The 24,310-nt window shown below is 45.0% G+C and overlaps 1 protein-coding gene across 1 annotated transcript in view; it reads right to left on the bottom strand.

Moving 5' to 3' along the window:
- Positions 1 to 24,310, bottom strand: part of Jarid2 (jumonji, AT rich interactive domain 2) — a 241,640-nt gene that overhangs the window by 16,293 nt on the left and 201,037 nt on the right. Inside the window, exons 6-7 of the mRNA XM_013030449.1 lie at positions 10,382 to 10,617; positions 2,091 to 3,147 (exon numbers count right to left, since the gene is read on the bottom strand). Coding sequence (XP_012885903.1) covers positions 2,091 to 3,147; positions 10,382 to 10,617 — 1,293 coding nt within the window. The remainder of the gene's footprint in view (positions 1 to 2,090; positions 3,148 to 10,381; positions 10,618 to 24,310) is intronic.

Here is a 24,310-nt window from a genome sequence, read left to right on the forward strand (position 1 = left end):
GTATATAATCTTTATAATAACAATTAAAAACTTTAAAAAAAAATAAAGGGAAAAGGAAGCCTGTCTGCAGCAGAGCACAACCGCAGAGGCCGGAGCAGGCCCAGGCACTGTGGCCCACCAAGGAAGGGCCAAGGACACAGAGCGGGAGAACAAGAGCCTGGCCCAGCATGGGATGAGATGGGAGACAGAAGCTGGGGTCCCACTTACTATAATGGGGTGCTGATTTTGCTGCAGGTAAAGAGGAAGTGGAGAAACTGTCCCTGGCTTTGAGCAGAAGATTCCATGTGAATCATTCAATCTGTCCCACTGCTGGCCACGCGCTGCCTTGTGTTATAGAGGTGGGGCAAGAATCACTACCTCTGGGGGACACTATGAACAGATTAGCATAAATCCCACAGCACTTGAAGGGCACACAGTAGTTGTAAAGTGCAGAATCATCAAAGGCAACAATAACCCCTCATCTCCAGGGTCATGACGCTGCCAGGAAACCAGAAACCCCACCCCAAATCTGTGCTCACCCAAATCCTCCTGAGCACTAAGGCTCCCCTGGGGGCAGGGGCTGAGGGGTACAGGAAAGACCTACACAGGTGCTGTGGTAGATTTGGGAAGTGACTTTAAAGTTCGTCCTGTTTGATGCGACATGGCCAGGCTCACAGCCCTGGGCCTGAGGCCTCCTTGGGTAACGAGCCAAGTTAGTGCCGCCAACAGACTGGGAAGTGCTGTACACTTATGAGTGCTGGTGAAAAGAACAACACATCTTCTTCAGCGTAGAGAGCCCACCTCGCTCCTGGTGCTTCTGTAGTCACTGTGGCCTGCACCTATGACCTTCCGTCCCATGCCCTCTCAACAAGAGACTGCAAACCAAGAATCCATTCAGGTGTGCACTTGACAGCCACCTGCAGAGAGGACAGATGAAACCCCCACCTGCCAATTCTGGGCACTGCAATGAATGCTAAACCTCTCCCAGATCTGCAATCTGGAGACTCGACCTATTTCCTGTCCTGGATCTGGAGTCTAATGGGAGGAGAGCAATGTAGCATGGCAGTCTTCAAGTATTTGTCCCTATCCCCGCCCCGCCATGCAGCCTTGACCGAGGAAGCTCATCAAGGGGGGAAGCAGGAGGGCGGAGGAAGAGATCGTCAGGAGGGCTGCACAGCAAGGGCAGGCGCTGGTCCCCACACAGCTGGCTTTCGTATGTGCCGGCACATACGCTCAGTGCAGAAGCTGCTGGGGCACACTACATATCAGCTCCAGCCAGAGCAGCAACGACTCTCAGAAGAAACACAGTTCAACCTTTTGCCTACTGTTTATACAAAGGCCGAGATAATCATCAAAGAAACCAAAGCCCGGGGGAAAAATGGAGAGATATGAGGGGGAGGGAAAAGAGTGAAATATGCCAGAAATCTGTAGAGTGAGCAGGCTGAACTGTAAACCCCACTCCCATTTGCATGCTCAAGTGCAGGCCCCTAGAACTTCAGAACGTGATGGTATTTAGCTTTTAATTCATGTTCCTCCTACCTAAGTGCTGGGCTTATAGACATATGCAGCATACCTGGCTAGTAGTAGGAAGTTTACCAAGATGGACTTTAATCCAATCTCATTTATCAGAAAAAGCAATTACCACTCATTATAGAAGGAAAGTCCCAGAAGTGGCACTGTAGCCAGGGGTAGAGTGCCAACCTTGAGCACAAAGAAGCTCGGGGTCAGTGCCTGGGCCCTAGTACAAGCCCCAGGACTGGCCAAAAATAAAAAAAAAGGTTCCCCCCAAGAGGTAAAAGTCCATGTGAGAATTCAAGGCGAAGGTGTACCAAGGGGAGGCCTCAGCAGAAATCAACATTGCCAACAGCCTAATCTCAAACATTCAAACTGCAGAAATAAAATTTCCAGTGTTAAGCCAACAGCCTCTGGCACTTTGTGGCGGCCCTGGCCAATGACTCACCTTTTCCCTGAACCCTGCTCTCCCCAGAACCTAGAGGGAGCCTCAGGATCTCTGTCCAGCCACACCAACCTTGTCCCTGGCCATAAATGGCCAGGCCCCTTACCAGGGCCAGCAGGGGGGGAGGAGGCGGGTTCTACCCCCTGGACCTTACCTATGAGCGGGAGCTCGTCCATGGTGATGCCCTGAGATCTGAGGTGCTTCTTGATGCAGGCCAGTCGCTGCACGTTGGGGCCCCAGCGCCGGCCCAGCTTGTGGATGTGCTGGATCTGCGTGACAAACCGCATCTCGTCGTTGAGCTTGCACTCGGGCCGCCAGTCCGGAGGCGGGATCACCCGGCACATCCCGTACTTCTCCACCTGAGCCCGGACCGACTCGATGTAGATGAGCGGGTCGTGGAACTCCTTGGCGGAGGGCCTGAGGACGGGGATCTCGTCCATCGACGCCCACCCGGACTTGCCGCCCCCCTTCTCCGGCTTGCCCGGAGGCGGGTCGTGCGGCTTGTGCAAGGACTCGGGTTGCGAGGTAGAACGATTTTCACAGGAGGCGCTGTCCGTCTTGCCATGTGCTTGTTTGCCCAGCGTGCTCTTGGCGGCCGTGGCCCGCTTCGGCCGGTTCCTTTCCAGATTGCGCTCGGGCACTTCCTTCTTCACGTGTCCATTGAGCAGAGGCTTCTCTGCCGAGGCAGACGCTGCCACCGCCACCGCCGCCGCCTTTTTGCCAGGGGCTTCGGCCGCGCCGGCCGCCCCCTTCATCTTCTTGGGGGGCGACTGTGGCTTGTCGGGCGCCTGCTGTGCCTCTTCCAGTCTCCGCTTGGAGTTCCGCAGCCCCTCCCTCAGCTGCCGCCCCCCCACCTCCTTAGTGCATGACTTTGGGTTCAACCTGCCGCTGGCCTTCAGGCCGTTGACAGCAGGCCCGGTGGACTTGGACGGCCCCCCGAGGGATAGCACCTGTTTGCGGGTTTTTGCATTGCTACTTTCGGTTTTCCCTGAGATTGTGTGGTTGACGGCTGAACTGGGCTTGTGGTGATTGGGTTTGGTTTCCTTGGCCAGTTCCCTCTTGGCTTTGGTGTATGTGACAGTCCCCCTGGTCACCGTGGCAGTGTACTTCACAGTTTTGGATGGTGAAGGTCGCACTTCGCGTATCTTTTTGGCACTGGTTGCACTTGCACCCAGAGATGACATTCGAGTGACTCCGTTTACCTTAGAAACCTACAGAGGCAGCAGAGGCAGAGAAGACAGGATTAGTCCCCAGGCTGGCTAAGACAGCAAACGGAACAGCAGAAGGCAAGGGCTACCGGTGATCGAACTCATCTTGGCCGCTCGCAGCCCTGCTTGAGACACGGAGACACCAGCAAGTTGAGGTAGAAGAAAACACAAGTCATTGGGAACTTTGCATCACACAGCAAATGCATCTTACAAACCAAGCAGCTCGGCCTGGGGCTGGCCATGGCTCTTCTTGGGTGTTGGCACTTTAGCACTTGCCCCAATGGCTCTTCCAGGAAAGCCTAGAATCGTATAACCTGGCACTAAGCGTTTATGACAGCAAGATCCTGCCAGCGGGAGAAAATGTGGGCTATATTTACACAGCCTCAAATACATAAATACATACCCTTGTTCTGTTTGCTATTCTTTTGTGGCTCCCCATGACCGTGTGGCCACACCCACAGAATTCTGAAAACCTATGTGGCTAAAAAAAGAAAACAAAACAAAACACACAATAGAAGGGAAAGAGCAATGGTGGCGTGTGGTTTGGCTCACATACACAGGCCCGGCCCAGAGGTTTGCCTGGAAACTGCCAGCAGCAGGGTTCTCAGTCGTCACCTCTGAGATGCACCCCAGTCACGGAGCTTGCAGGAAGGGAGAGGGATGTCTAGCCTCCCCGGGGAGGCCAATCATGCCCCAGCCTGCTCCTGAACATATGGTGCCCATTGCCTGACCCCTGACAAACTCCCACATGGGATCGTATGTGAACTTGGTGGAACAGAGCAGCTACTCTGCATGGACTGTATCACAGGCTGCGTACCAGTGAAACTTTTGTGATGCAGATAAGCAGGACATGCACTACTCTCTAAACAAGAACAATGAGAGGGGGAGGGGGGAACCTGCCCTCAGGCTCACTGATTTCCGATAGATGGCTCTATGTCACAAGAATGTTATCACCACAATGGAGAGACTGGGGCGAATCATTTATAGGCTCTTGGGCCTCACTTTTCATCTGCAACAGGAATTCACAGCCACGTATAGCAGGGCTTAAAAGCTACCACCATCTCCACAAGAGGTCACCGAAACATCACACAGGGTAGAAACCATAGCTTTCTCTTTTCCTAAATAACAGCCAAGAGCAAGTGCCTGGATGGAGGGTGTTTCTTGGTCCTAAAGCTAAGCAGTGGCAGTTAGTCACAGCAGAGAGAGCCACCGAAGCAGCCAGTTCCTCCAACTCCAGTGCCACTGTATGGCTGAGAGGGCATTGAGGATGCAGACACCAATGCACTAAGCATTGGCCTGGCTTCGAGGGGTGACGATCAAATGCATAGTTACCTAAACCACAGGTACTCAGAATCCCAGGAGCAGTCCACACGGCCCACTGGACCGCTGACCCACTGAAAAAGTATGTCTGGGAAGGGGCATTTCCAGCATTAAGATACTGAAGCTGCTGGTACCATCCTTTGAGAACCATTAAACAAAATATCATAAGTTGTTTTTTAAACAAACGAGCCAGGTGGCTGGTGACTCATGCCTGTAATCCTAGATAATCAGGAGGCTATGATCTGAGGACTGTGGTTTGAAGCCAACCTGGGCAGGAAAGTCCATGAGATTCTTCTCTCTAAAAAAGCCAGAAGTGGAGCTGTGGGTCACATGGTAAAGTAAGTTCAGAGACAGCACCCTGGTCCTCAAAAGTCCCGGGACTAGTACCCCCCCCCCAAAAAAAGCAAAGAACAACAAAGATATGAAATGAATTAAAATCATGCCTTAGTCATAAACCACTAGCTGCACTATGAAGAAAGGGGCTGATACAGAGGGTCTGGGATAAATAATGGGAATAGGAGCTGAGGAAATCAATATGAAAATGCATTTAAAAATGAATTTACAAGTCATGCCTGTAATCCTAGCTGAGGAGGCTGAGATCGGAGGATTACAGTTTGGAGCCAGCCTGGATAGTGAGGTCCCAGAGACTCTAATCTCCAACTAACTACCAGGAAACTGGAAGTAGAGCTGTGGCTTAAAGTGTTAGAGTATGAGCCTGGAGCAAAAAAAAAAAAAAAAAAGCCCAGGGACAGCACCCACACCCTGAGTTCAAGCCCCAAGACTGAGGGGACAAAAAAAGAATTTTCCAGGCCAGATGTGAGAGCAGATAGTACTTCCTTGGAATGCACCAATAATGTTGGAGAGGAGGTAGCTAAGACCTTACATTCTTCTCTAGCAAATGGCTCCACTGATAAACAAACAAACAAAACACAAAGACAAGCATTTGGAAGGCTAGGAGGAGGCCAGAGGAGCAGGAGGAAGCTGAGGCTCCCGTCTCCTGTCCCAAGTAGGCCACCTCAGAGGCGAACTGCCAAAGCTCATGGCTCCAAGCCATTTTGACTTCTGGGGGACACCTGAGCTTCTGGCCAGCAAAGTAAACCTTTGCTGTGGTGTCTATGTAGATTGGCAAGATCTAAAAACGTAAAAGCATGCCTCTATTTTGCCACTGTTAGAAATATGTTACTCTGCTCAAAGTCTTTCTCACTTATGCACCAGTAAAGGGTATCTGGGAAAGTATCATGCACAAGGTCCACAAAAGGAAGACTATATCTCACTCAACCCAGAACAATGACGGCTGAAGTGGAGACAGAGCAGATACTGATCGGAGTCCCTCTCCCTCACCAGCAAGCCAGTCCAACTGGTACCCTCCAGCGGAGGTCCTGATGCAGCTGAAGTCCTAGCACAGGAACCGCACTGTCTCCCTAGCTGTGGCATGGATCCTAAAGGTTCAATGTAAAACAGGACCGACAAGCAAGCCAGTTCCACTGCTACGAAAAAACTTGGGACCCTCCAAGTGAACACAAAGAAGCTTCACTTCTTAGTGTCTTTCAAGGAGCCAAAACTTAATTGGTAGTCAAGAAAACAAAAATTAATAAAAAATGCTCTGGGGGGGGGGGTCCTCCCTTCAGCCAACCAGCTGGCCAACCCAACCTCCTAAACTAAAATCAATCTCATGTGCTGGATGTCAGCTCAGCAAAACCCATGATCTGCATGCTGTGAGAGAGAGCTCAGCTCAAGTCCTGACAACACAGAGCGCTTGTCTTAATTCTCCGGAGGATTAGCACAGAGGTGGCTAACAGAAAGATTCCTTAGCCTCTGCCATAACTAAAAATAGTCCGGCTCTGATATGGTTGCTGGCACCCCCTTCTCACCCTCTAGTCCAGCTCTGCTGAAGTGCCTACAGCTTCTTCCTGGACCCACAATCCCCCACCTGTCACCTGCATCTCAGGTATATCCTAGGTACACAGCCAAGAGGTTTTATAACAACCAGGAAACCTTTGGTTTAATAGGTGGCAAGGGAGTTTGCAAATTCTATTCAACGGGCCTCGTATTTGCAACCTCCCAAGAAAACAGTAATTTCTAAGGTATGGGAGAGACAGGTGCAGAACATCAAACATTCTTTCTTGCTATGGAATAACAGATGTCCACTTTAAAACCACAGGTAAGCTGGGATCCGGTGGCTCATAGCTCAGCTATAATCCTAGATACTCAGGAGGCTGAGATCTGAAGATTGTCATTCAAAGCCAGCCTGAACCAGAAAGTCTATGAGAGTCCTATCTCCAATGAACCACTAAAAAACTGGAAGTGGAGCTGTGGTTCAGTAACAGAGTACTTGCCATGAGCAAATACACACAGGGACAGTGTTGAAGCCCAGGGTTTATGCCTCAAGATCACCACCCCCACACACACAAAAAAGTCTACAATGTGATCATACCCTTCTTGTAAGAATACAAAATCACCCTACTCTACCCCAGACTCACAGACAAAATAATTCAACCTAACAGATGACCAGTAAAAAGGAAAAACCTGAATTTATAAAGCAGAACCAACACTGAAAAAGCTGACACTATGATTTTAACTATGTACAAAATGTTTTCTTTTTGTGCCAGTAATAGGGCTTGAACTCAGGGTCTGGGTGCTGACCCTGAGCATTTTTACTCTCAAGGCTAGCGCTCTATCAGTTCAGCCACACCTCCACATTCAGATTTGGGGTGGTTAATTGGAGATAAGAGTCTCGCAGACTTTCCTGTCCAGGCTGGCTTCAAACCATAATCCTCAGATTTCAGCCTCTTGAATAGCTAGGATTACAAGCATGAGCCATAGGTGCCTAGCTTTGTGAAAATGTTTTGGTTGACCTAGATTATATCACATTTTTCTCAGTTCAAACAAGGACCCCCTTGTCAAACTCTTGTGCTCCACTAGAGGGAGGCAGAGGTCTGCTATCCTTTCAAAAGAGACCGGAGCTGCCTGGAACTCTACAGAGAACAGCTGTAGGCTGTCTGTCCACTTGGACTTTAAAATTTGAAAAGAATCACACTGGACACTGTGCTGTGGTGGGAGGTGTGGAGGGTGGGGGACACAATCTTCCAGCAAGAAAAAGTGACACTAAGAGGACAGAAAGCCTGGGTTTGTAGCAGGGTTCCTAATGTAATACTTTACAGCACAGGAAACTCAACTGACTTGAGTCAGAACACACACTACTATAAATGGGCAATTCAAACTGTAAACACAAGCTCACAAGAAGCAGAATAAGATTTTATATATTCTTTATACATAAGACAACTTTATTTTCCTCCTGTATTCTCATATTTCATCTTCCAGAGTTCATGCCAAATTTCATTTTCCTGAGTTTATATTCTGAATTCTCTGAATCTTAACATGGCCAGGGCTTCTCTGTCATCCCTGTTCTTTTTCATATGAAGTTGCTATGTAAGCCAGCATGGTGGATCATGATGATAAGAGTTAGCTATCAGCTACCCGTGGGAGCTGGTAATTTCCCTTCTTCATCCTATGCTCAGCCTCAGCCTATGATATAAGAACCATGGGTGACTAGATTGTGAACAGTCCATGTTCTGGGTGATCGGTTATATAAATTTCCACATAGGTAAATACCTACTCATAAACTAATTATAATAAAGGAGTATTTCAAAACCCTCTCTTTATAAATCTAGTTTAACAATCCTACATTGGTTACTGCACTTAAACTAAAGCATAATTTCAGTAAGTTTAATATATATCAGAACTGTTAGCAACATAGCCACAGCCCCTTGACAGTTTCAGGGTTCAGAGCACAGGTGTGTGTATTCTAAGACACAGGCCCTGCATTTATTATCACAAGCACCAGAGGGCTGGTCAGAGACTGCTCTCCCACCTAGACAACATTTGACTTCCCATGTGAAGTGCACACTCATGAGACTTGTTGCCAGGGTGTTCATATAGCCTGAGTGCTACCACTAGGTGTCATTCATAACAGCCATTTTGGTGTGAAAAACAGAAGTGCTAGGGCCCTCACAGACTAGATGAAGCCAAGTAGAGCGCAATCACTTCTCACTGGCATCCCTGATAAATATTACATCTCTGTACCCCATCCATCTAATTTCCAACAATCATATATTTATCCTTTTTGTCTAGATCAACATTCTTAAAAATCTGAAATAAAAAACCAGTATATCCTTTGGGCCTCTATCTTTTCCATGTAATTACAAAGATAAAAGGTCAAAGTATAATCATTTGCATCAAATAGTCACAAAGGGATCTACAAGTTGCTTTTATTGACCTTATTAACACTTAGCTAACAAGATTGGATGGTTTCGAAATTACCCCTTGGTTTCACAGTGTCCTTCCTTACGGTTGGCATGGTTTGTCTTGAAATGGCCAACTGGGCCGCAGGGACGTGAAATAGTTAAAGCCTCATCAGAGGTCCACGTCTAGACAAAATTACAAATAGGAACACTAAGTAGCCTATCTGGGGTGATCAAATAATGGGGGTGAGGGAAACACCTCCCACCCCCCAAAGATAAGTGAGGAGAAGGGATCCTGACTATGATATTAGCTATGAAAACTACCCCAAGTAAGGAAGCAAGCCAAAACTCATGCAGCAAGCAGTCAGGTTGCCAGGAGCTACCCTATGAAGGACTCTGCTTCTCCTTCCAATCCACAGGCGACACAGGTCATGGAGAAGGTGGCAGGCAGGACCATCCCAGGCCAAGTGGTATTTGCTGTTCCCCTCTACTCTGAATAGTCCTCCAGTGAATTACTCTCATTCACATTGCCATCACTGGGAACGCAGTGAGGACACTAACTGATGTTAACAGTACTTCATCTCTATTAGCCGCAAAAGACTGAGAGGTTGGGTACAGCAGCACAGAAACGTAAATGTGATGATTCCAGCCTCAACGACTTCACTTGATCTAAATGCCACTGAATATTCGAAAAGATATAAAATATTTTGAGGATATGCACACATGTATGCATGCACACATGTGCACGCGCGCGCACACACACACACACACACACACACACACACACACCTTACAAATACAGTCACATATTCATGCTAAGAAATAATCCTAACTAGCTAAAGACCAATGAATCATTCCAGTATTTTCCCACCACAGTGACCATCTTTGAGTCACTCTAGAACAGTGCCAATTAGAAAATCTATCCTGCTCTCTCCAACCTCCTTGTCCATGCTCACCACTGGTCACTTGCATGGACTGAGAACAAAAGTACGAGGGGTCAGTGAGATACCATGTACCCTGGGAAGCCCTCGCCTATGCGCTTCCCACACCCTGGCCTTGATGCCCTACTAATTCCCATTATCTACTTCCCAGGATTTGTATCAAGGGAGAGAAAAATGTTTCATAGCAACAATGGCCTCACGAGGTCTTCCAGCTGCCAACAGGAAGGAGCTGGTACCCACTCTCACTCTGCAGGGGGCACAGGTGGCGTGTTCAGAGTCATGTCACCTGCACACTGCTCTCCTACAATGTAGGATCCAAATACCTTCAGCAGAAAAACAGCTACCAGTAACCCAGGCCATGCAGACCACTCAGCAGTGTGTAGGCTCAATCACAGCTCTTGTTCCCACATCCTGAGAAATGTGCTAATCATCCCAGACTAGACTATACTGTCACCAAACTCATCTCAAACCCTAACATGAGGTTCCACCCCCATTCTTCTGAGGCCATGATGTCTGTCCTGGGCTCTGGTGAGCATATGGCATGCAGGGAGGAAGGCAGATTCACACGTGCCCCAGATTTAACTGATCTTCATAGGGCCCAACGTACGCTACCTACGGAGACTCTAGCTTTCCCCTCAATTATTTCCTACCACTTGAGTGCTTGAAGATAGGTATGCCGGTGAAGGAAATGGGTGGGTTCCAGCACATTCCCAGGCACCTGGGACTGGACATTACCTGTTTCCGTAAATCCTGAGCCGACCGATGCACAGGGGGGGGGTGGTGGTTGGCAGCAAGCCCCTTGGCTGAGGAGCCGGAGGAGGGGGCTGCCGCAGGCTGGGCCGCTGAGGCCTGCTCCCTTCGGCCGTCAGCCCTGTGATCGCTGTGCTTCTCCTTCCCGGGAGTGGCCTCTTTGCTTTTATGTTTTTGAACAGGTTCTTTCTCCCGTGTTGACCTGTTGGAACCATTGAAAACTACAAGGAAACAGAAAGAAAGACGCCGTTACTAACTTCAGAAACACTACCACCACATAACTCCATGTTCTGAAACTACTGAGTGACTGGGCACTTTAGAGGGATGCGCAGCACCCAACCACGTGCAACAGCATGAATCCTAAATGGCAAGAGACAGAAATCAAAGCCCTGAATGGTATCCTAAGATACGCTTTGAGAAATAGGGGGGAAAAAATCCACTTGTTTAAAATAAAAAAAATCTCTACATTAAATCCTCCACATCCTAGAGAATATCACCATGATACCTTAATGAACAGAAACAGAGATTAAAAAATACCTATGTGTCAGGGAGGTAAATGTGGAAGGGATGCGGCTGCTGATTCTGACCTTCCACTGACAGAGCAGGAAGAGAGGACAGGACCAGTGGATCTGTGAGCCAGGACCATCCACAATTACTGAATTCTAAAGCTGCCATTTGGCAGAGCACTCACATGCTGACCATGAGCCAGGTGAGCTGTGTAAAAGCCTTGAAGTGCATTTTTTTCTTGGCATACTCTGACAGGAATTCAAGGTGAGTAGCTAGGCCAGCTCACTGATCGTCATGGATAAACAAAGGGTGGGATGGTTCCTGAGCCAAGCCTGGTCACCTCTAAATCCAAGGCAACTACCATGCCTTGCGAGGGTGGCAGGCAGCACAGTATGATCATAACTTGCTATCCTATAGGCAGACTGCAGTGGAGTGCTTACTACAAGCCTACCGAGGGTTCTCACCGCTGGGAGACGCAGGCCCAGCCTACTTCACTGGTGTAAGGAAAGATCCCAGTGAGGGCCCACTTCTCCAAGAACAGGGAAAGAGAAACAGTATTTAGGCTCCTATAGGCAGAGCAGTAAAGTCACAGTAAGCTATTGAGATACTGCTTAAAAGCTCTGCCAAAAGGAGTCTTAGAAGCTTCTTAGGTAGTCTAGCTGGGCGCTGGTGGCTCATACCTATAATCCTAGGTACTCAGAAAAATCATAGTTTGATGCCAGCCTGGGTAGGCAAGTCCCCTGAGACTCTTCTCTCCAATTAACCACCAGAAAACTGGAAATGGCACTACATCTCAAGTTGGTAGAGCGCTAGCTTTTCTGCCCAGGACGTGTAGCGTATTGGAAGGCAAAGCCAGAGAGGGCAGGTGAAAACAGTCTTCCTCTCAAGAGGAAATCTCTTCTGCTTACTTGATTGAACAAGGAGAAATCAGAACTTCCTTCCATCTACTAGCCTTCCACAAGGACTGGGAAGGTAGCTCGGTGGTAGAGTACCTGCCTAGCATGCATGAAGCCCTGGGCTCCATTCCTCAGTACCACACAAACAGAAAACGCTGGAAGTAGCACTGTGGCTCAAGTGGTAGAGTGTTGGCCTTGAGCAAAAGAAGCTCAGGGACAGTGCCCAGGCCCTGAGTTCAAGCCCCATGACTGCCCCCACACCCCCCAAAAGACACTAACCCAAACCGCCCTTCTCTACCTTCTGAGGATTCCCTTATCCACGCTGCATCCTTAGCCCTGGTATCTTAAGCAATGCTTACTCTCACACCAGTGTGATAGAAGCTTTTTAAAATTATAATTGTATCTTATAGGCAGTGATTATTTTCTTCATTTTTCCTCTGCTTTCTTGTTATGGTACTAAATCTGCTAAGCAGTTGTTTTCATTTGCTTTTATGCTTAGAAAGTAATTCCATACTTCTTTAATCCCCTCTACCTTAAAGCATAATTGGCAAAAAATTGCGTATTTATGGTGTATGATGTATTTGACTTATATGCATTATGAAATGATTAACATCAAGCTAATCAACATGACCATCACTCCACATGCTTATTACTCGGTGGAAAGAACACTTAAAATATACTTTCTAGACCTCTTTCAAGAATACAATATGTGACTACTAGCTGTAGTCACCATGCTGAACCAAGTTCATCCCCCCTAATGAGTTTTGAAATTTGACCAACATCTTTCCACCCTCTCATCGTATTTTCTGGTGGCATAATCTATTTCCTTCTAAATACAATTTCAGTCCCCATGGAGTAAAGATTAAGGAATCTTAATCAGGCAGATAGATTCTCTCTCTCTTTCTCTCTCTCTCTCTCTCCTGGAATGGGTTTGACCCTTGACCTTCACATTCCTTTCAACATCAGATTGATTATAAAATCTGCTGCACTAAGGTTTTCGTTTCTGTCTTTATTTTACTTATTAATCTATTTTATAAAGTCCATATACAACTCAGATTGGGCTGGAACTGGCTATGTTGCCCAGGCTGGTCTCAAACATGCTACCTTTCTGCCTGCATCTCCTAGGAATACAGGTACAGTAATGTCACCACGTCTGCTCTTGTACAGGTTCTACTAAATACTCTGATGCAGAGAAAATGGAGAGCTTCAGATGGCTGCATTTATTCTAAATGTAAGCAACTAGCCGTTGTCAGAAATCATCAATCATACTCAAGCTGGCAGTATCTGTGACTGCTCTCAAGACAAATTAAAAGCAACATCCGTAAGAAGTCATACTTCAGGGTGATTAAAAATCAAGTAAGGTACATCTAGGCAATTCTTGACGGCCAATTTTCTAAAGTAGTGAACACAGCTCTTTTATTGAAACATGGTAGGTACAGGGAGTAGTTATTTTTGTTTTTGATGTTCTAAACTTCTATTTTTATTCCATTATGCTGACCATTCCTGGTGTGGCCTGATTTTAGGTAACAGCTCTATAGCTACTTCTCTTATTAGTTAAAAATTAATTATTCTGTGGGGTTTACCCTTTCATATAATAGTGCTATTTGCAGTTCTACTCATAGCCCTGCCATCGGCACATGGGCAAGTGATTTTGTCCTCAGTATTCTCTTTTACAGACAAACTATATTACTATGGTTTATGTCTCATAAGTCTTTGAATTGGCTGGTATACCATACCTGGGAGCACATTTGAAAGAGCCTTCTAAGATTATTGCATTATCTACCATGGCTTGGTCTCCTATCCCTTCCTACTGATGGAGGACCAAGAACCATCAAAACCTCAAACTTCCTACAGTCAGTAACATATAGAGTCAACTGCCACATTGACAATACGCCTGCCAGATCCCCCACCCAACTGCCAGACCCTCAATGGGATCTGGAGAAAGCCCAGAAGAGTCACCACTTGTCCTTCTAGGACTTCCAATGTCACCATACATGGAGAAAGGAGGAATCCTCATTCCCAAGCACGCAGAAATACACCGATGATCCAGTATCCACAGCCCCTACGCCCAAGGTTGAGTCCAAGTGCTATCACACCAGCAGCTGTCAGGGAGGGTGAGAATGCCAGGAACCACTGCAGCACATCCAGTAGGTAACGCTAAGACATCAGGTATGACCTCGCTGGGCTGACATGCGCCCTGATAGTACAAAAGGAGAGGAATAGCTGGGAAACACAAATCAACAGCACACTTCAAACACAGGCAATGATGTGAAGCGACTGGAGCCTTCATACACTGCCAGGGAGCCTAAGATGGTGCAGCCATCAATCGGTAAAATGGTGGTTATATGTACAGAAATAAACATATATAGGGCTGGGAATGTGGCTCAGTGGTAGAGCGCTTGCCTTGCATGCATGAGGCCCTGGGTTCGATTCTTCAGCACCACATAAGCAGAAAAGCCGGAAGTGGTGCTGTGGCTCAAGTGATAGAGTGCTAGCCTTGAGCTGAAGAGCTGAGGGACAGCATCTAGGCCCAGAGTTCAGGTTCTACAACCAACAAAAAATAAATACTATATATAAAAATATTATAATATATTAATACTAATGTTGATAATATAAATATTATATATATATATATATATATAATCTATTCCTAGGTATGTTCATGAGAGAAATGAAAGTTGGCCTATTTTTCACAGCAGAATTATTCTTAAACATTTAAAATGTAGGTGTGTGAGCTGTGTAAGTGGTGCTCATACTTCTTATCCCTACTGTACACAGAAGGCTGAGATGGGCAGGATTGTAGTTCAAGGCCCTTTCCACCAACCCCCTCCCCCAAGTGTGTGAGAGCCCATCTAAAAAGAAGCTGGGTTTCATGGTTTGTGACTGTCATCCCAGCTATAGTGTGAAACATAAGTAGAGAAGGATTATGGTCCAGGCTGGCCTGGCCAGAAAAAGAAAACTGAGTCCCTATCCCCAGAGGTAACCAGAGCAAGCTTGGCATGGTGGCTCAAGTCTAATCATAGCTACTTGGAAGGCAGAGACCAAGGGACCACAGTTTGAGGCCAGCCCTAGCAACACGCAATTTTGGGGGTTCTATCTCACATTCCTGATGCAATGACATACGCCTCTTACAGCTATGAGGGAGGCACAGAGGCCGGGTCCAGTCATTGCCAACAATACAAACCAGAAGTAATACTGAAGCCCAGAAACAATGCAAGACCTCCACTTCAAAGATGAGCAAGGCAAGCTGTGTGCTAGTGGCTCACGTCTGTCATCTTAGCTATTCAGGAGACTAAGATTGGGACGACTGACCAACTAACCAGCAAAAAGCTGAAAGTGGAGTTGTGTCTCAAGTAGGGAGAGCTCTAGCCAAGTGAGAGAGTATAGCCCTGAGTTCAGGCCCCAGTACCAGCACACGAACACACAAAGACACAAACAGAGCCAGAAGTGTGGCTTAAGCTGTAGAACACCTGCCTAGCAAGTGCAAAGTCCAGAATTCAAGCCCCCAGCAACATCACCACTGCCACAAAAAAATGAGTGGCGTCAAAGGCCCATCAAGGATGTGTATCATGTCCACACATATTGTTTATCCATAAAAAGTAGCAAAACCTGATCATAGCATGGGAGAATTTCCCAAAGGTTACTTTAAGTAAAAGAAACTAGGGGAAGGTGGGAAGGTGGCTCAGTGGTAGAGTGCTTGCCTTGCATGCACGAAGCCCTCGGTTCGATTCCTCAGCACCACATAAGCAGAAAAAACCAGAGGTGGCACTGTGGCTCAAGTGGTAGAGCGTTGGCCTTGAGCTGAAGAGGGACAGTGCCCAAACCCAGAGTTCAGGCCCCACAACTCTCTCTCTCTCTCTTTCTCTCTCTCTCTCTCACACACACACATACACACACCTTTAATCCTAGGTACTTCAGAAGAGGCTGAGATCTGGAGGACTGTTGTTCAAAGCCATCCCAGCAGAAAAGTCCTCAACATCTACAAAATAATCAGTGGCTCAAAACCATACCTCAAAGTACCAGCCAGAAACCAATCCAAGAAAGCCTGAGGTCCTGCGTTCAAATGCTAGTACCACCAAAAGGAAAAGAAAAAAGAAAAGTGGCATATTGTACAATGCTATTTACATAAAATGATCAAAAGAAATCAATACAGAGACAGGAAGACACTTGGCGACAAAGGGGAGTGACAGCTAAAGAAATCTGTGGGAAGAGAGTATTTAAGTCTGACTGTAGTGATGGCGGCGAAGTTGTATGACATGTAAACTACATCTCAATCTAAAAATGTTCAAACTGTTGGTGCCCTGGCATAAATAAAAGTAGGAGAACCAAAATGTACTGGTAATCACTTTACATGCTGTTCGTTACCACAAATTACTAGTTAAACAAAGTCATTTTATTATGTTCTTGATCTAGCAGTACAAACTGAGTGTCTTGACCTGTGTGGTGTTAGCACATAACGTTGTGGATGAAGCCTTTCTCCAGGAAACTCAAGTATAGAGGTCACCTCCAAGAAAACGTGCTGTGTGACAGTGCAAGATGAATGCTATGGAATGCTGTTTTATTTTTTAAAAAATGAACCAATGAATGTAATGAGATCAGACTGCAAGAAAAGTCACTGCTATTTTTATTTTACAATCAAACCCAGACTCCAATAAGTGGTAGGCAAGCGTTCAAACCACTGAACGAACTACAGACTAGTCCTGCTGACTATGACAGAACCCATGCTTTGGGCAAAACTTAAAAATTTTGGGAAACCTGTCTGCCACCATGAATCTGACTTAGTTTGCCACTTAATACTCTAATTTTTCTGTCAGAGCAGCAGAAATAGGGGATTTTTTTTGACACTATACAATGAAATGTGCTGATAACTAGAAAACGTACCTTAAACTCAACAAGCCATCATTCTGAAGTGACAGATATAAAGTGTTAAAAAATAGTGCATAGGCAAAAGATCCATGGAAAAGTGAGCACAAACCAATGGCCTTAATGTACTAAAAATGAAAGGTTCACTGATTGATAAGAATCCAGAATCCCATTATAATTTTAAGGCAATTATGAAATTAATATGTGCAGAGTACTGGTGGCTAGCACCTATAATTATAGCTGGAATACATCTCCAATTAACAACCAAAAGAGCCGAAATAGAGCTGTGGTTCAAGGGTTAAGAGTGCTTGCCTTGAGCAAACAAAGGTCAAGGACAACACCCAGTCACAGGACCAGGGCACAGGCACATGTACACACAAAGAAATTAATGTGCATGTCCAAGTCTAAGTGTGGAATCAAAGGAAGATATTCTGCTACAAAAGGCTCCTCTTTGTCTGATGATATATTTGTCCAAGACCAATGCCCCCTCACTTATGTCAACTAAAACTTTTTTCTAGAAGACTGAATGCAGAACACAGGCATAATCTGGCAACTTCTTATTAAGACAGAGGTTGAGGAATTATGCAAAACTGTGAAACAAAAGTCTTTCCACCACTTAACTTTTCGGTTTTGAGATCTGGTCATTTTCATTTAAATGCCATTTTTGTTGACATGACAAAGATCCCTATCACTCACAAATGTTGCTAATTCCTTCTGTTTCAATGTTAATATAGTAAATACTGATAAACACAAGCCAAGCTTTTTTTTTTTAATGGTGTCCTTGCTCCCCCACTGTCAATTCTTAGTTCTAAGACTGCAAAGGGGTCCTATGACCAAATGGCTGAAAAAAAAAAGGGCTACCTTTCCCAAGCAGGTCTGCAGCAGCTCTGCCTGCCAACCTCCTGTGCTCTCTTCAGAGCACCTAACCCTTTTGAGCTCATCCTAGGATGAAGCAACCTGAATTTGACCCTGGCTTTTTGACCTTTCTTCTGCTTATCTGTCTAAGCCTCAATACTACAAGTGTAAAATGGGAGTGACAGCAGTGTCTACTGGGGGAGAGGGGGGTCCAGGGAGAAGACCTGAATCTGGAAAGGGGTTAGACCAGCAGGAAGCACTCAACGGTTAAGTGCCAGTTTGTCACACACATGCCTTCTTCACAAATGATTCCTGGAGCACTGTGTTTCCTCAAAGCTGTATCTCTGTGACTTGGACAGAACAGATACTCCACCAGCACTGTCTCTATCTAAAACTGAGGGGCACAACCTTGTGTTGGATGCCTGCCTTAGACAGATGACTTTCAGGCCCACCAACTACTGCCACCTCCTCAAGAACAGGTTCTAGGAAGCATTAGCTACGAGTGAGGTGCCTGAACTGTATGTATGGGGCTGGGCCTGCTAAGGAACATCTTGATAGCTAAATGCCAGATTGGGAAGGACAACTCTCCTATGCAGAAGTGAGACCTTAAAAAAATAAATGACATTGTAAAAACATAAAAATAAAAAAAGGACTGTCTAGGAGTAGTAACCAGTGAGAGGGAGAAAGATGAACGAAGACAGCAAAGGAATGAATGTTTTATATGAATGGATGAAAACAACATGATGGATTTTTTTTTAAAATCTTTAAAGGGTGAGGATGAGAAAAGAGGTACAGAGGGAGTGAACTTGATCAAAGTATCTCATATACCTTTGAACAACTAATATATGCTAATAAAAAAACCCGATAACTTGGCAAGAGGGGAAAGTTTTCAAATATACAAAATTGTAAAATGGAATCAAATTAGCTTAAACAAAGAGACGGTTTTCAAATGAATGCACTTTCTGTAACCATCTCGCTATTTTATAGCAGCGATATACCCCAATGGCAAACAGAGCCAAAAAGTCAAATCATGTGTTAAATGGGAAGTAAAAGGGGGAAGGAAGGATTGAGCAAAGACGATAGAGCCACAGACAAGGTATATTTTGTACTCTACAGCTCATTAATTTTAAGTGTCGTGGGAACTTGCCAGTTTTACCCCTCCAAGTAATTATCCTTTGTCTTAATTTGTAAGATTTTTCAAGAAAGGGAGAAAAGGGGAAAGGGGGCGGGGGGAGAGAAGGCTCACTCTCTCAGGGAGAGACTAAAAACCCTGTGAACATCAGACAGAAAGACTTCGATGTATAGACGTTCTCCACACACTGTCCCCAATTAAAAGGAATAATTGGACTAGTTTCTTTAAGCATTCATCACTCTGAACCATATTAGGAAGTTGTATTGTACCCAGATACAAATAAGCTTTACATTAATGAACAGAGACAGATATATTGATTTGTACACACGTACTCTGAAAGTTAAATGGTCTATAGACAAGTGTTTTCACACCATAACAAGCAAAATCTTTAAATTCAAAAGCTCGTATTTTTATTTGGGGTCTGTTCATCCCGGAAAATATGAGGCTTATTCATTCCTCACTGAGAATGAAAAAGAAAACAGTAAGAGAAGGTGCTCCAAAAAAAAAAAAAAAATGTTCTTTACTGCAGTTATTTGAAAGGTGGGAAAGCTATACTTTTCAAAGGGGAATTCACATGTATAACTTCTGAAAGCCCCTTCTGAACAATGGTGTCTCAAAGTTCCCTGGTTGAAATCCTTAAGGCAACCTATGAAAAGGGTTTCCAGGGGCTGTAAATTTTGATTTCTAGTTCTCCAGCTCATCAACATTTCTACGGTTAATTCCTTTGAGAATAAACCAGCTATCTCCTCTTACCTGCCCTCTAGGACCAGCTGAAGTATTTCACATCAAATATACAAACTTGAATTCTTCAGAGAAAAGAGTTATGTAAATATAAAAAAAGTCTGATAATTTAAAAAAAAAAAACTCTTGCTGCAATGCCAGACTCACCCACATTTAAAAAAGAAATAATTCCCTTTTTAGGGGGATGGAATGGGTCTCTACTTCCCACTGGTCTCAGAGCTCCTGCCATAACCAGAAGAGCCAATGTCTTGCTAATTACTTCTAATAAAGAAAGACAGGGTCCAATTGACAACCCTGTTTTTTTAATTAGGTAAGCAGTTTTTTTTAAAAGAAGCAGTTTTTGGTGTCTGACAAAAGTTACTTCAGATGCCAAAACTGCTATGTCTGACCTGAACTGACAGGTTCTAAAGCCCTGACCTTCTAGAAAGACAAATAGAACCAAAGCTATTCCAGAAAGCTAGGCCTGCTAGCAGGAAACAAAAGGAAAACAAATAATAAACTCCCAAATCACTGTAACTGAAGGAGAAATGTGAGGCAGGAAGGAAAAGAGATCCACGAGCTTCTGATAGCAAGCCAGATATTTAAATGTAAGCTTCATGTTATTACAAGGCATCCTGACTTGGGCAAGAGACAGACTCCATCAATTGGCTGGTGTTAAAGCCTTGTTACTGTACAAAAGCTTGCACTTGCTCCCTGGAGCCAGTTCAACTTTTGAGTCACTATTGTCTGAAAACAATGGAATGTCTGTCAACCTGTGCCAACAGTTCAAAAAGGATTTTTACTGCAGCATGTTGAGTGCTGTAGCCTGGTTTGCCCTGGGCCAAAACAGCTCAGCAACTCAGCTACAGAGAGCACGTGTAAAATGGAGAGACAAAACGACACAGCTCAGGTGCACAGAAGCTCCATTATTTTCTCCCAGCTAGGAAGTGGCTTGCTCACACAGGGAGCCAACATCCAGCAGAACTCACGGGCAGAACGGTCTCTGAGTACACAGCCCCAGCAGTGAGATCAACTTCTGCTGGTGTTGTGTGTTTGTAAAAAGCCTTCTGCAATTTTTACCCACTCTAATCTCTCTCACTCAAATTATAATTACTGTAACAGGGAAGAAAATTGTAAATGGAATTGTTTAAGCTACTTGCACTTTCTTTCTCCTCCACAGAATTTAAATTCTGTTAAGTCACAGAATACTTTTTCAGTCTCAGCTTGCTGATCACAATCCCAAAAAACGGGATAGAAAAAATGTAAATACAGGATGTGCAGTGAAAAAAATATTAGTAATTAAAAGACATGGATAAATTTTGTTATTTAAACATGTTTCTGAACTATGTTCCTGATAACTTAATATTCAAGTTTAAAGAGCTCTTAAGACCTTTTTGAGAATATAAAGAGTACAAAGGTTAGGATAAGATTATAAATCAGGAAGAATGTTTCTGTCACTGAAATATGACTTTCTAGTCCTAGTGAACACTACAGGCACCCATGAAAGCACTTATCACCTGATGTTCCCTGGCCTTGGTTTGTGTTTTTTAGCATTTCAGAAGTAACCACAGGAGGAAAGCCTGCATTCCCAATGGGTTCCCATGCTTTATACAGAGAAGAAAGGGAAGGAGGAATGTTTACTCTCGAAGAATTAATGAATACTGTTGTTGCAGTCTGAGGTTTTATAAAATCCTACATTCAAAAGATAATATAAGCTGATGCCAGTGGCTCACACCTGTAATCCTAGCTGCTCAGGAGGCTGAGATCCAAGGATCTCAGTTCCCAGCCAGCCCAGGCAGGAAAGCCCATGAGACTGATCTCCAATTAACCACCAAAACGCTGGAAGTGGAGCTTTGGTTCAAGTGGTAGAGTGCTAGCCTTGAGCAAAAAGCTCAAGCACAGCACCCTGAGTTCAAGCCCCAGGACTGTCTTTAATAGGAGTCAACACACCTAATGCAAATAAAAAAGAATGCTGGCTCATCTTTGAATGTGAATTAGGAATCTATAACAAAGTGAGAGATACCTTTAAAATGTATGTGTGTAAATTATAGCAGAATGAACCCCACTAACACAATCAATTGTACCCAAAAAAAGGCCACTTCTTAAAGATAAAACTGCTATCAGAGAAAAGCAGAAAAAAGAAATATAGAAATAACAGGTGAGGGCTGGGAAGGTGGCTCAGTGGTAGAGCACTTGCCTTGCACGCATGAGGCCCTGGGTTCAATTCCTCAGCACCACTTAAGCAAAAAAGAAAAAAGCCAGAAGTGGCACTGTGGCTCAAGTGGTAGAGCGCTAGCCTTGAGCTGAAGAGCTGAGGGACAGCGCCCAGGCCCAGAGTTCAGGCCCCACAACCAGACCCCCCCAAAAAAAAAGAGAGAGAGAGAGAGAAATAACAAGTTAAACATAAAACTAAGAAAATATTGTCAACAAAACTGCATAAATAAATACCTTGGAACTGCAATTTTAATGGCCTCATGAAGTTCCATCCAACCTATATCCAGGTAACAAGTAACTCTCAAAATTTTCATATGCACATTTTGCAGTTGCTCTGGGAACAACAAAAGTTGCTGACTGGGTAGTATTCTCAAGACATGCCAGTTAAGCTTAGCTGAAATAATTACATACTGAACACTTTGATGACCATCAACCCAATGTATAATGTATGCTATAAACAAATGACAGGCAGTTACATACAGCAAATTTTACAATAGATTCAGAAAACCAAATATATTCCGTCAAATTGGGTTAGAATTGCAGAGGTGTTTTTTTTCTTTTGACAGTAGCTGGTCAGCTACCTTTTGTGTATTTAAGAATACACAAAGCAAGCAAGGTCTGTAATCCTAGCTACTTTGGAGGCTGAGATCTGAGGACTGTGGTTCAAAGCTAGCCTGAAGAAAGTTGAAGTGGATAAGATATGTGGCTTAGTGGTAGAGTGCTTTCCTAGCATGCATGAAGCCCTGGGTTCATGTATGTGCCACATACACAGAAAAAGCTAGAAGTAGCACTGTGGCTCATGTGGTAGAACACTAGCCTTAAGCAAAAAGAATTTCAGGGACAGTGCCCACGCCCTGAGTTCAAGCCCCAGGACTGGCAGGGAGGGAAAAAAAGGTATCTCCAGTTAACCAGCAAAATATCAGAAGTGGAGCTGTGGCTCAAGTGGCAGAGCACTGGTTGTGAACAAAAAAAGCTCAGGGAGGCTGGGAACATGGTTTAGTGGTAGAGTGCTTACCTAGCATTCATAAAACCCTGGGTGTGATTCCTCAGTACCACATATACAGAAAAAGCTGAAAGTGACACTGTGGCTCAAGTGGTAGAGTGTTAGCCTTGAGCAAAAGCAGCTCAGGGACAGTGCCCAGGCCCTGAGTTCAAGCCTCAGGTCTAGCAAAACAAACAAAACAACTCAGGGATAGCACCCAGGCCTTGATTGTGCTCAGGACTGATGTGTAATGTAAAAAGTATATTATTCTCTCTCTCTCTCTCTCTCTAAAAGCAACAATAACAATATACCCCATGCCAGTGCTGTCTGTTACCTCATTAGGTCCCAGGAGGCTTTCTGTTTTGTTTGTTTTTTTTTTCCTTCTCCACATCTTGATAAGCTATACTTCACATACCATGTAACTCTCACATTCAACTTCACAATTCAATGGATTTAGGCATATTCACAGTGGTGAAACTATTGCCACAATACAAATTTTAAAATATGCTCAAGACCCCCCAAAAAAGCACTCCTTCTACAACTCTAGTGGCTTTCTGAGACAGTTGTTAAGAGCATATTTATAAAGTTGAAACTGAGGTTCCAAAAGAGTAAGTAACTGGCCTGGCCAGGAGGAGGTACTAGAACCAGCAGCTGCTCTGCCACTCCCCATGAATCTGGTTGCTCATTGTCACAGACACAGCACGAAGTTGAGGCCTGACCAGCTGTCCTAAAAGTATATATAGCTCTTGGAGGTGTTCATGAAACCAGCAGAACAAATACTATTAGACAAGTAGAAACTGAGATCAGATGGGTACATCATATAATTAATAGAAATCTACCACTGACACTGCTCACAGAGCACTTTTTCATGAGTCCACAATATCACAGCATATGTCAGACATTTGTGACATAGGAGCCTTCTACAACTCTCTTGGGGACTTCTGAGATTTCAGATTTTTTTTTTCAATCACATGTGTTACTAACAGTGGCTGAGATACAGCACTTTCCAGACACAAGGTATTCTACATTTATGCATTTTGTTCTCACCAAAACCTATAAAAATGGCCCTCCTTTGTAAAAGGGGGAAAGAAGGGAGAATCAACATGGAAAGGTTTCTTTTTTTTTTTTTTGGGGGGGGGGCAGTTGTGGAGATTGAACTCTGGGCCTGGGCGCTGTCCCTCAGCTCTTCAGCTCAAGGCTAACGCTCTACCACTTGAGCCACAGTGCCACTTCTGGCTTTTTTCTTTTTGCTTATGTGGTACTGAGGAATTGAACCCAGGGCCTCATGCATGCAAGGCAAGTGCCCTACCACTGAGCCACCTTCCCAGCCCCCATGGAAAGGTTTCTTAAGGTTGCAGTTGGCAGTGGTTTGGTTTCTGAAATGTGCTCTAATCATTATGCCAAGGGGGCTCTAACAAACCCTACCTCAAATGTACAGGGAGGTAGGTGGTGAGAAGATTTTATAATCTGACCTCACGCCCTACTGCTCTTCAAAGATAGTTCCACCCCACATTTCAACTTTTTTGGAGTAGTCACTTGATCCATGGGGAAAAAATGGGAGCTGTCAGAGGTTAAAAGGAGGTGAAGAAGAAACAGCAATTGGAGGGAAAGTATTTGTTAGTCCAAGGATCTTGTCATTACATATGGCCGCAGTGCCAGCCAGGCCATGATACATCCAGCCCCTTCCACCCCTGCAGACAAAGGCGGGATACATGCACCTCGGAGGCAGCCACAGAGCATAAACT

The sequence above is a fragment of the Dipodomys ordii genome, unplaced genomic scaffold (assembly GCF_000151885.1).
Source record: "Dipodomys ordii isolate 6190 unplaced genomic scaffold, Dord_2.0 Scaffold130, whole genome shotgun sequence".
NCBI lineage: Eukaryota > Metazoa > Chordata > Mammalia > Rodentia > Heteromyidae > Dipodomys > Dipodomys ordii.